This window comes from Diadema setosum, chromosome 1 (assembly GCF_964275005.1).
Source record: "Diadema setosum chromosome 1, eeDiaSeto1, whole genome shotgun sequence".
Lineage (NCBI taxonomy): Eukaryota > Metazoa > Echinodermata > Echinoidea > Diadematoida > Diadematidae > Diadema > Diadema setosum.
In genome coordinates this window covers 50,409,871-50,423,071 of record NC_092685.1, presented here as the reverse complement: position 1 = coordinate 50,423,071, position 13,201 = coordinate 50,409,871, and the positions used below count along the sequence as shown (strand labels likewise).

Here is a 13,201-nt window from a genome sequence, read left to right as displayed (position 1 = left end):
TAAAGATATTATATTCTAAAATCCACGCGACGGGTCTATCTCGTCAAGTGTTTCAGCAAATATTGACATGGTAGTAAACACTACTATACACCCTTACATTTTTTTTTTTGTCAACAAAAGTCAACAAAGTGTATCTGTTTTCTTTTTTCCAAGAGTTACTCAATATTTTGTTTCAATAACGTTTGGTAAAAGGAGGGGGGGGGGATCTTTGCTGAATTTTTAATTGAGCTAAAAGTTGTCAGAGCGTAATGTTTAATGTACAAAATAAACATGCATTATCGAGTTCAGTTCTAACTGTGCAATGGTCAAGCAACAGGGTACGAAAGCATCATTGCTGGAATTTATCCATTAAAAAAAACAAACTAACTAAACTGGATCCGTCTGTCCCACATCTTACAAGGTAAGTGATATCACTGAGTAAAATGATGTCATATGAGATGATATCAACGTTTTCTAACCATTATTATTATGAACAATGTTTTACATTGTGTTCTGACTTGTTTGATTGAAGTTTCGCAGACGGGAAACTATTCCCTTAAATTGCTCTTTCCAGTGAAATATTTCAATCTCGCTTAAAAAGATACTAAGCATTAAGGTTCAAAGCGCAGAAAATTATTCAAGAGTTTGTCAAACATCAATACAACGCCTGTCTTAATGTTGAATTTCAAAGTCAAATTTATCTGCATCAAACACTGTGCTTGTTTGCCATCAAGGTACATGATATTGGTAAAAGTATAGTTCCCATTATAACAAAGTTATCTAATCGTAAAGTAATCATGAAGTAAACACTTGCATTGTGTAAATCATGGACTTCTATAAAGAGATATAAGGTCATAATCATGGTTCAGAATGATTACTATACCCCTCCTTATAATAAAGATACTTTGGTCGCTGATGATAATTGTGTGTAACAGTACAGTCATATCAACTCTTTGATATCGTATATGGATAAGCAGTTTTACATAGGCCCTACTAATCTCGACCTTTCGAATAGATAAAAGCTCTTGTTAATTGTTGTCTAGACATACTACATTTCTTCATACTCATCGCGTCCTTTCTCATATGGGTATAAAAGCTATATTATTGTTGTTGGCTATGACCCTTCTGAAACGATGAAAGACGCTTATCGCGGTGATCACGATTATTATCAATATTAGCCGAGAGTCATGTGACTTGTGGAGTCAACAAACAGTGTATGCTCAGCCTTTCGTGGGAATGAACTCATTAAGCCATATTATAACACATACACCCCGCTTTCGGTGAACATTAGTATAAATATACTATTCTCGTGTTTTCGTGATAACACGGAGTTATAATGTAGCTCCATGGTAATAAACATGTCACTCAAAGACGATCCTATAATAGGTCGCACCACTGCCATTAGTTACAGAATGTTTTTATAAAGCACTACTGTTGATAGTGTATGTCATTTACGACGATGTTATAACGAGGATATAGGCCCTATGTAATAGCACATTCCAGGCAGTCAGTGATGGACTGTAGAAGTATGTTCTGATGATCAACATGTAAATATTGATAATCATTATGAAGGAACAATCATTACACCATAACCTGCCTTAGAATCAACCAGCTTTGAATATAAAAAAAAAAAATCTGAATCGCACATTCCAGCGAATAACTAATTAATACATCGATGCATACCAGTAAGTAGTGTGACATAATACCCTTTAATCAGAGTAGTTATTCGTTTTCACCGGAGGAGCTTCAATGAACGTGACATGGGAACTTATAACCAAAAGCATAGAGGTTGGCAGGGATATTTGACAACTGTGCATGCTATATGAAGGACACAGCTTTGTGAGAAGAAGACAGCACATAAAGTGTATATTATGATTCCAAAGCGGAAGTTGACGCTTCATAAGTTAATAACACAATAGAATGGAAACTGCGATTTTACAGTCCACGAATCTCTCGCGTGTCAATAACCTAAATACCTCTGCTCGAAAATTCGTTCGTACATAAAGATCGCCAGCTAGTGATCACTACCCTTTATGCTTGCTGTTAGAGTGATACGTAATAGGGCCTTCACAATATTCATATTCACATAGTATCTAGCTAGCTGTCATATTATATATCTGTATTATACAGTAAAACCTGCCTTAGCGGCCACCTGTCTACAGCGGCCACTGAAAAATCCCCGGAGAGAAAAGCCCTGTTAAAGACCCTGTGTATAGTGGCCACCTGCCTATCGCGGCCAGTGGGTGCATCCTTGCCTGGATCCACCACAGTAAAGACACAGATAGACCGACCGAGGCCTAGACTGTGAGATATAGACGTACAGTGAGATGTTTGTGATGATTAAATGTTATCATATTCTACGATTGCCCCACTCTACATTCTTTAATGTCTTGTTTACATAGGCCTATCGTTTAATGCATATTCGAGCAATACTTGTACATCATCCCCGTTTACTTTCACAGTAAAATTGATAACAAAATAACACTGTTGTGGAAACTCCAAAAAGTCAAACGAACGTGAAAATGATTTCAATCGAATTGTATAAATACAAACCGTATGTATTTTGTTCAGTGTCGGAGGGATGATTTTCAATATTACTCTAGAAGTCCCAGAATTTGAAAACAAAAAAAAAGGCCAAGAATATGGGGGCGCTATTTCGATTTGCCTTTTGTCTTCGAAAGAGATTGCCGTTGACTACATGTAGAAAATTGTATATGTAACGTTTGTAAGTTGCTTTAAATTTTCATACCTAAATAGTGCTTTCCCACTTAAAGATAATCCATGACACAAAATACTTCCTGGAAGGCAACAGTATTATACTGCTTCATGTATTCGACAAAATACTGTAGTTCGTAGCGAGTGGTGTTTACATGAGTGGACTAAAAAAAAAAGAAAACAAGAAGTATTTTTATTTTATTTTCAAAGAAGATTTTGCAAACAAGGACTTCTTCCTATCAGCCCTTCATAGAGCTGACAAAATGAAGAAAGAGCTGACGATATCATAGCGAGAAAATTTTTGAGTAGGTATTTTCTTTTATCTGAACGACACTGTTATTCAGCTCAAACATTATTGTTAGGATTATTCTTTCAAGAATCTTGCTTCTAGACGTTTGCTTTTATCTAACATTATAACACTGCCTGATCCGAATAACTACAACACTTAAAGTAAATACCATTTGTCAAATTTTTAAGAATAATTCGTCGTCTTATTAAGAATTACCCAGGTTTTTCCTTTTTATACATGTTTTGTTTTTGTTTGTTTGTTGCTGTTGGTTTTTTGTTTTTTGTTTTTTTGTTTTTTTTTAAGGAGAAGGGGTTAGGGTGATACTTTAAAAACTATGGGATGAGTGTGAAATTCATTTCTCTTCCACCTCCCTGCTTTTACAATATTCCTCCCTATCCAACACTCTCATACGTGTACACAAAATTTGATACACAATACATGCACACACACACACACACATACTCACTAATGTCAGGATAAGAAATAAGCAGAAGTTATAGAATATAATATTCTTTATTAAGGCTTAACCAAGTACTGCAAATTATTATACTTTATAGCCACTACAAATCAAAATGGGTTGTCACAAAGTGAACAAAATTTTGCTTGACCGGATCAAACCAAATCAATTTGTGTTCATGATATCTGTCATATAGCTTAGTCTGCCCGTATATATACCATCATTGTTTATGAAAGTTTCCTGTGGTATTCTTGGGGAAGTGAAAATAGCGAGGATAACCCAACCACCCTAACGAGTAATACTTCCAAAAAAGTAGGGGGAGACTGATCTGTCTTTCCTCTTCTTAAGGCTCATCTTGACATATATTCCTGAAACTCTAGGGGAGGACACATTTAATCAACATTAATTTACTTGAGCACTAATGCTGTTTTTCTTTGTGTGTGTGTGTTGTTGTTGTTGTTGTTTTTTAAGAGACAGACACAGGATGGATATGTGTGAGTAGAATTCACATAGAACAAAGTAGATTTATAATTTTTAAATCATCATTTTAGTTTTATTGGCAGTTGCCATTACAATAACCAGGTTCACTGGAAAGCGCGTGGAATTACAAAACAACAGGTATATAAGAGACCAAATATCAATCAATTAACATGGAAGCATGGAAAATCAGCGCCCATCCTCCCCCCCCCCCAAAAAAAAAAAAAGCCTAAAAGTAAAACGGAAGTTGTGGAAGTTTACTGAAATGAAGTCAGTGAAGATTACTGAAAGTTACACAAAGTCAAAACTGAAATGGTAAGACAGCATGAGAACCAGTATAATTTCAGACCCTTACAAATTATCTGAAGTGACAAGATATGAAAACTGCCGGGTTTCCTTGTCAGGCGATCTTCCCGCCATCGTGATCGTCTCCGGGATCCACTCCATATCTCACAGAGTTGTCCTTGGCGAAAGCCCAAGCCATGCGCTGCGAGCTGAAGCTTCTCGCAAGGTCCCCCGACGAACTGACCACTATGGCCCCTCCTGCTCCACCAACCCGTTGATGCATGAAGCCAACCGCTTTGTCTGCCGCTTCTTGGGCTGATAGTCCTGCATGGAAAACAGGAAAATATTTCCAAAGTTTTCCTGACTTTGCACCAAAGAACATCGTCAATCTTGCTCACGTAGTGTCATGTCAAAATGTATCCTAAAAACTGTCATGTTTAAAATGAGTAAGGAGAAATTCTTAGATGGCAGCAATAGCACATAATTAGTTCAGATTCTGAAAGTTTTTGATTGGGTTTTATCCACGGCAGTCTCAAAAACAACGCCTTGCTTTGCCGCTTGGTGGCGACACCCCGAGAATTTGCACGCCCGAAAAAAAAAAAAAATAATAATAATAAAATAAAATTCACGGGGTATCGCCACCAAGCGGCAAAGAAAGCACAGGCGTTGTGTGCGAGACTGCCGTGTGCGGTATACAGGGAGGATAAAACCCAATCAAAAACGTTCAGAATCTGAACTTAATCGCACATCATCAGCCCCAGCCTCATCTGACGTAAAGACATATCATAACTATTATCACTGTAATCACTGTCCTAATCACGCTCTGACTTTTGGAGATAGGTTGCCATATTTCAGACCTCTACAGACCTGGCCTTTGAAAACAATTTCCCTCTCAGAGTTATACCACAGAACAGTATTTCATAGAACATCTCTCTGTCTCTCACTGCTAGAAGTGCTACAAATGAAGTGTAATACCAGCTGCTAAATGTGGGATCCCAGGCAGAACTTGCACAAACACTGCAAACTTTTCTTCTTTCCTTCAAGGATCTTCACAGATTTAGCTGAAAATAGAATTTGACTGCATTAATGCACATTAATTTTATTGATCAGAAAGCCTTTGTAATCCCTCTTACAAATATTTTTATCAGATAACCCCTGCACGAAGTTCAGTCTCCTAAATGTTGTTGATGTGTTATCGAGGACCTCATGATAAATATGTGGATACAGTGAATGCATCAATACGAGTTGAACACATCAGTGAAATTCAATCTCACTCTTTAGCTACCTCCTCTAATCGAAGTTCACTTTTTCGACACATAGTATGCATATGCAGCAACTTTTAACCCTGAATTTCGACATATTTTCCGAGAAATGGCATTTTTCATTAATTCGGTTACGTCCAGGCGTTAGGGTCTATTATGTTACAGGTTATAAGATCATCATTAATACTGAAAATGACAAGAAGGAAATTTGGAAAGTACAGTAAGTTTGCTTTAAATATTAAGCGAACTGATTACTATAAAAGGACATAAACACCCCCTTCCGTCGGGTCACATATCCATTTATACCTCTCAGGCCCCAATAGTTTGAAAAATGCTTTTCTCCATTAGTTTGTATACTACTCCTATACCACTGGCAAGTTTAGCTTACAATTTTACTATGGTTTACAACATTAACATATCCGAAACTTTAATCAGGCAGTTAATCAATTAATCATCAGAAGTTTCCACCACGGACAACGTTATAACCTCTGGTATATTTTGCTCTCGACGTTCTTATCTCTTTTTTTTTCTGACAAAGCTAAAAGTTCTGACGTACCTTGATGCTCCATGTAGGAGAGAACTGTCTTGGACAGGTTGACTTTCATGATAGCCTCACCGTGACCAGTAGTCGATACAGCGCCATATGCATTGTCACAGTAGGCCCCACTGCCTGTAAAATATTAACCAAAATCACACAAGAAACATTCAAAAGGACGAGATATATTAAAATGCAACAACAGCATGAACATTATATTTCAAATGAACCTGTACTGCACTACTGTAGACGCGGTACTTTTTGCTGTGCTGCTATTTTTTTCCCCCACGAATTTTGCAAGTAGACTGACCCCCCCCCCCCCCGTGCCACAAATACACTGTCATCTCCAAATTATTTCCCATCAAGTTTTCTCTTCCATCACAGTGAATCTAAATATCAATTCCAAAAACTGTCAAACAACATACACTGTAAAAACATCGGTGTTAGATTTAACACCACGGGTGTTAAATCTAACACCGATCAAACTTCAATAAAGGACCACACCCACAGGTGTTAAAAATGCACTGTGATGGTGTTGAAAAGTGTTCACCTGACACTTCGTGGTGTTAATTTGACACTGTACCTGGTGTTATTTTGACACTGTACTGGTGTTAATTCAAAAATGACACTACATGGTGTTGATTTGATATTTGCTGGTGTTAATATCAATGGTTTAACACCCGTCCAGCTTCAATAAGGGACCACACCAGCTGGTGTTACTTTGGTGTAAATTTATTTTCACATTTTTTCAAAAATCTAGTATTTTAATGTAAAATTCTTGATCGTCTTGTTTAAATTAAAAATCAACAAGAAGTGCAGTTACTAATAAGAAACTCTTCAAAAAACAGTTTAAAATTTGGAAATGACACCCGTAGGTGTTAATTTAACACCGTAAATGAGCACCGAAAATTTAACACCAGCTCGGTGTTCACTATTCAACACCGGACTTTTTGCAGTGCATTTACAAAATTATATACTTGGTATGGCAAGTCACAGCATAATTCTCAAACACTTTTACTGTAAAAAGTGAGATTAATGGCAACATTATTGACATAAAAATAGTAGATAGTAAAATCTAGCATCAACTCGTTCTGTGACTACAATTCTGAATCTTTTATGCACTGCACACTGCACCTAAGTTTCAACTGTGCAACATGATGAAAACACACATAATGTGGTATTTGAATAGTTTAAGGTTAATACTTACCAATAACGGGTGTGTCTCCGACGCGACCAGCAAGCATTCCTGTAATACCACCTGTTGACGTACCGCACGCCACATTCCCCCACTTGTCAATAGCCACTGATCCGACCGTCTCGTGCTCGTGACCAAAATCTGCCCTGTGAGGGAAAATACTCATGCTATATGAGAGAAAAACTTTGTCTAATCATGGAGCTAATTTGGTAGCTCCATGGTCTAATCATGGACCCACATTAATTTTGTTGTAGGTCCATGGTCTAATAGCACAAGGGTCAACTTGCGCGTACACTGACGATACCAACATACATTAATGGAAAAGCACCACGGGCGGTATGAAAGAGAAAGAGGATAAATTTAGCATGAAATGCTGAAGAATTTGGTGAAGTGTGTTTATAGTGATGCAATTCCTGTTTTAACAAAGCCTCACACGGATGAAGAACTGAAAACACATTCACATCGATCTGGACTTTTATCATCGGGAAGCTACTAGCAGAAATCACACTTTTCAAGGAAGTTCAATTGAAATCCAACAAACCCAAAGAGGGAATTTGCTCTGTAAATGTTGCACACCTTCCGCTGATTGCAAAAGATAACCACTCATTACTAACTCTACCAACACACTGCAAGCTATTTCGATTAATAAACTGCACTAATTGTGTTATTTTATCATACTCAACTGAATCTTCCACAAGTCTATGTCATTTTACAACTTATTCATGATGTATGATAAAGTCAACAAGAAAGATTGAATATTCCCAACCTATTTGTGTAGGAAACTTTAACGTTCTTGTTGAATTCGCGATATTCCTCCCATTCTTTCCTCGCCATCTCAGTCACCAGTTCGCTCGGATCGACTTCATCAATTCCCATCTCCTTGGCGAATTGGTTGGCACCTTTTCCAGCAAGCAACAGATGATCTGTCTGAAGAAAAAAAAAATGAACAAGAATTCTTAACAATGGATGATCTTCTTCTCTTGTTAAACAATCATTTAAAAGTTACTACCATTAATGACACAGAGGGACACGGTCGTTGTCTTCACACTTACAATTTGCGGTAAAAATTCGGCCTTTGATTTTCATAGTTGACTGATGAGTTGAACACATAGTATACTGTCAATAACACATTTTTGGAAATAGTTTCAATATGTTTACGTGAATATGACTTCATATTTCAAGAAACAATTCTTTTGATATACAATTGTGAAGAGAATTTATCTAAATGTTATATATTTCAGTTTGTGATGATGTACTCACCAAGATCCAATTAAGCCTAACGGCAATTGAACAATTTACTACTTTAAAAAAGAACATCTAATCTTGATGTTTCTGAGGGATATAAATGGTACCTCCATGATGTATAACGTCTTGACAGCTTTGACAAACAAAGAAAAATATGCAACTTGCAAATAATATTTCTCTCATAAATCTGGCTACTACGTGTGTGCTTCAGGGAAATCTAAAGAATTCCTTTAATTTTCTGTATCGCTTTTGAGGGAACAAGATTCCCAAGAAGGCAGCTCACTTTTTCCATGACCTTCCTGGCCAATGAGATAGGGTACTTGATATTCTGCACACAGGTCACTGCTCCTGACCTCAGCTCTTTGCCTTCCATGATGATGGCATCCAACTCAACCTCACCGTCATAGTTTAGCACCGCTCCAACCCCTAGGAGGAAGTTAAGGATAGATGTGTAAGTGATATACCGCATGGGGTTTTTCCTTTACTCGCTTCACAGTTTCCTCATCCACGCCTGCTAAAACAACCTGGGATATCCAAAATGTGTACATTATAATAGAGCCCTATCAGGATGACAGCTACCTATCCCATGTCTGCACTTCCTGAACACCAATTTTAGACTCCTCATTCCTCAAGGAAATCTAACTGTCCACAACATGAAACAAAGGATTCTACAGACAGAAGTTGATTACTAATATGTACTGAGTTTATTAAATTCAGGCAGTCCACTCTATTAAGAAAAAATGCAACCCAGCCTGTGAACATTCATTCATTCATTCATTCATTCATTCATTCATTCATTCATTGCCCTAAAACACAAAAGACCTACATAGATTTCTCTTAATACCGGTACATGTTCAAAAGCAACTTATAATCCCTCTGTGAACACAACTCAATTGCCCACCCGAACGATCCATGGAATGGTATAATCTAGAGGCAACGTCATGAACAATACATGCACTTCAGTTCTCATCTTCATCTTTTTTCCTGTAGAAAGTTTACCCAATCAGAAGTTCAATTAATCCAACTTAAAACTATTGCTTTTTCTCACAAAATATTGATTTAGTACATCACAGATGCAATCTGACATTTCAGTATTGAAACATACTGTGATGCTTTCAATATTTTTCCTTAAATCTATAGTCCGATTAATCTTAATTCATTGATGTTGCAACATCTTGACTAGAGTATAACTATGCGAATAATATAACCCAGAGGATTCTAGTCCTGCCACATATAGCAGTTGCTTCTCTTTTCTTCGTCAAAATCTAAATACATTTTTAGGGAGTTCTAAAAGGAGGTGTGTGTGTGGGCATGTGACGTTGTATAAAAGTAAGAAATGTTCGAAAATGGTATACCCGCGATGTGTGAACAATCGTGGCAAATGGAGGGAAAATGGCAATTTGTGTATCCTGAATTGAATCTGTAAGGTTACTGGAATTTAAATACAGCTAGAATACCAACGTAGAATAACACCACAACACGATCGAACTTTCCTCGTGCTTTCCTTGTTATTTAGGGCTTTGTAAATCATGCTCTGCAAAGTTGTGACATGATCTGCGTACATGGACTTAATATTACAGAAATTGACAATCGATTACTCATTTAACGTTAAAGCTACATCAAATTAGAGAGGATTGACTCATAATGAACAGCAATGCCACTACAAAATCATGTCCGTTGTCCTAATCTAGCGACACAATCGTATTGTCCCGAAATTGGCACAGGTTGGCCATACGAAAATATGGAATTTTCGATTCGCGCGTTGTCGGCCCCGAACCTGGTAAAATGCTGATCAATATCCAAGCAAGTACGTTCCTTTGTTAGCAGCCGAATAAACTCCGACGGCGGTTATAAGATGACTTTAAAATGTCCTCACGAATAACCCGAAATTTGTATCACGATCAGGGCCGAATTTAAACATTTCCTTTATCGTGTGTCCATCTTTGCTTAACTTCGCGGCAGTGAGACGCCTGCAGAAAGGGTGGCGTCACATTGTCCCGAAATTGATACAAGATGGCCATACAACGGTAGAATTTTCAATTTCGCGCTAAGTTGGCCCCGAACTCGGTTAAAAGCCAATCGACAGCTGAAGCACATAATAGTGCCTACAGAAGGTTTCACGATGACACCCGAACCCCACTATAGGCTTCACGAAGATGTGAATCCTTGTTATAATTGAACCTTCGGGAGATCTTCGGGCTAATTTTTGGCTTGCCAAAGATTTTGCCGCCGCTCACGAAGTCGCTGTCGGATCCTGAGAAGCTCCATCGGCTGTCCTACGATGGCTTAGGATACTCTCATGAATGACCCGAAGTTTATATCATCAGAGCTGAATTAGAACATTTCCCTTATCGTGTGTCAATCTTTGCTCAATTTCGGGACAGTGTGACGGCAGCCTAATGAAATCCAACAACACGACGTTGTATAAATATACTTCGATGCTTCCAAAATGTAAAGGATCAGTGTGATGGATCGAGAAGTAGTGAAGCCGATTATAAAGATGCACATAAGGAGGGCACGCACGATCGACGATCACGGGAAAGGAGTCAACTAGACGGAGCAGTCGACGGGAAGGCCACAACGACGTCGGTGGTGAAGACACCAAGTAAATGAACTTCGAAACTCGATGCAGCAATTACCGTCAAGTCAAGTGTCCGAAATGGAGTACAACGTGGAAACAGGAACCAGTGTGAAGTGAATGATGTCCTCTCGTCATCTACACTTCCTAAGCTCGAGGGTGTCTACACGTCGGACAGTTACGGTGTTTACGCGACGGATATTTTGAAGTTATTAAGCCAAGAATAATGTTTATATTTTACACCTAAAAAGCATTATAAATGGAATTTTCCTCAGTTTTTGTACGCGATCAATTGAAAAATTCACAGTCTTATAGCTTCCTAATCTTTCTTCCGATTTTGATTTTTTTTTTCTGTTTTTATACAATAACTCTTTTGTTTCAGACTAACTTCTAACTGGTTCGCAATTTTCCCTTTAATTATGTGTTGTTAATAGGCCTACTCACGTGGTACTTGATACAATGTTGGTAGCAACATCCTTATTATGGGTTATTTTGTCACACCTGCATCAAAGACCGGGTCATCTTCCAGCACTCTGATGGCAGCCTCCACAGCATCTACAGCCGTACCTCCCTCCCTCAGGAGACAGTAGCCCGCCTTCGCAGCTCGCTGGACCCCCTGAGCACGGGCTTCCTTCACCTCGTCTGGGATGGCCGAGGCACCCCCGTGGGTAGCGATGGCTGGCTGAATGTTTGGCCCACTCTCTTCCATTTCCAATGTCTTGAGTTCTTCAGATGAATGATCCAAGACATAGGAAAGAGGGAAAGACAAAATTCTTTTTTTTTTAACAGAAAATAACTTATAAAGAAAAGGGTGATTTTGACAACACAAAAACATACGCAGAAAAGTTTTTTTTTTTTGGGGGGGGGGGGACGAGGAATCTATGCTGTGAAAACTGGTGCAGTATCTCAGGCTCTTGGCCGACAGGTATTTTCAGCTACAACACATGCACAAAATTAATGCGTCATATATAAATGCATCACACATAATTATGTTATCCCCATTTAGATAAAGCTTGGGGAGTCCCTTATCAGATAGAGGAAAATTGAACCTTTTCAATGCCTCAATCACTTGTAACATAACAAGGAATATTCTAGAGGTTATGATTAAACATATCCTTTATTTTCTTATTATTTTGGGGTTTTTAGCAGCTTTAATCACAAATATCTCAACTTAACAAGAATGGGTTTAACTCATTTTGCGATAAAATCATATATACAATGTATATATATATATATATATATATATATATATATATATATATATATATATATATGCTGTATAAGTACGTCTGTGGCTTAGACCTCTAGTTAAAATCCAATCCTGCCATACCATCAAGGATGAGATCTAGCAAATTAATCACATTATGATGACAACATGTCGACAGTTTGAGTGGTTGATGCTAGTATGGAGTCACTAAATGTCCCTCGGATAGGACATAAAATGGAGGTCCCGTGTGTTAGAGAGTCACAACTCATGAACGTAAAAGATCCCGCTTCATTCATTCATCGCAAAGAGCAGGGTGTTTAACCCGGTGAAGTGGTCAAGCCTCACATCCAACTGGACCCAATGGGAGACCAACTTATAGCGTAGCTGAATATGGGATATCCAGCCATCTTCTCAGATGGAAATGAACAAACAAACAAACTACTGTACATGTATAATTCATTCAGTGCAGTGTTACCATCACTCACCCTGCAGTTTCCCAGTTCCAGTATCCGTAACGAATCGCAATAACTGACCACAGTCCGTCTAGCATATCATCATAGCGCAGTCCCTTTAAATCACACCGTCCGAGGGAAGGCGCAATTCCTGTGACTGCGGGAAAACACACACACACACGCGCGCGCGCGCACACACACACACACACACACACACGCACGCACACACACACTTTAGATCACGTTCACTCTCTCAAGCCTACTGTATCTTATTAAACTTTGTTGTTGTTTTTTTTTTTCTTCGGATCGCGCGGATTTCGGGGGTATCCTAGTACGGAAGATAAAAGTATTAGCTAGCAAGAAGGTCTCACAACTCGCTATTGCTAGTTTCATGTTTTCCAATGTAAAACAGGCTGGGTATGTCAATTACTTATCTTAACGATGACTTATAACTTATCTTAACGATGACTAGCCGTGCTAACGAAATATAAAATAAAATTTCATTGTATGTATTGCATTAAATCA

The 13,201-nt window shown here is 38.2% G+C and overlaps 1 protein-coding gene across 1 annotated transcript; it reads right to left on the bottom strand.

The window, feature by feature from the left end:
* Positions 1–4,134: 4,134 nt before the first annotated feature.
* On the bottom strand, positions 4,135–11,726 carry LOC140231881 (isoaspartyl peptidase/L-asparaginase-like). Its single transcript, XM_072312036.1, has 6 exons — positions 11,519–11,726; positions 8,723–8,865; positions 7,961–8,121; positions 7,207–7,340; positions 6,021–6,134; positions 4,135–4,526 (listed from the first exon to the last, which is right to left on the bottom strand). The coding sequence occupies exons 1-6, from the start codon at positions 11,724–11,726 to the stop codon at positions 4,318–4,320; spliced, it is 969 nt and encodes a 322-aa protein (XP_072168137.1). The 3' UTR covers positions 4,135–4,317.
* Positions 11,727–13,201: the final 1,475 nt, after the last annotated feature.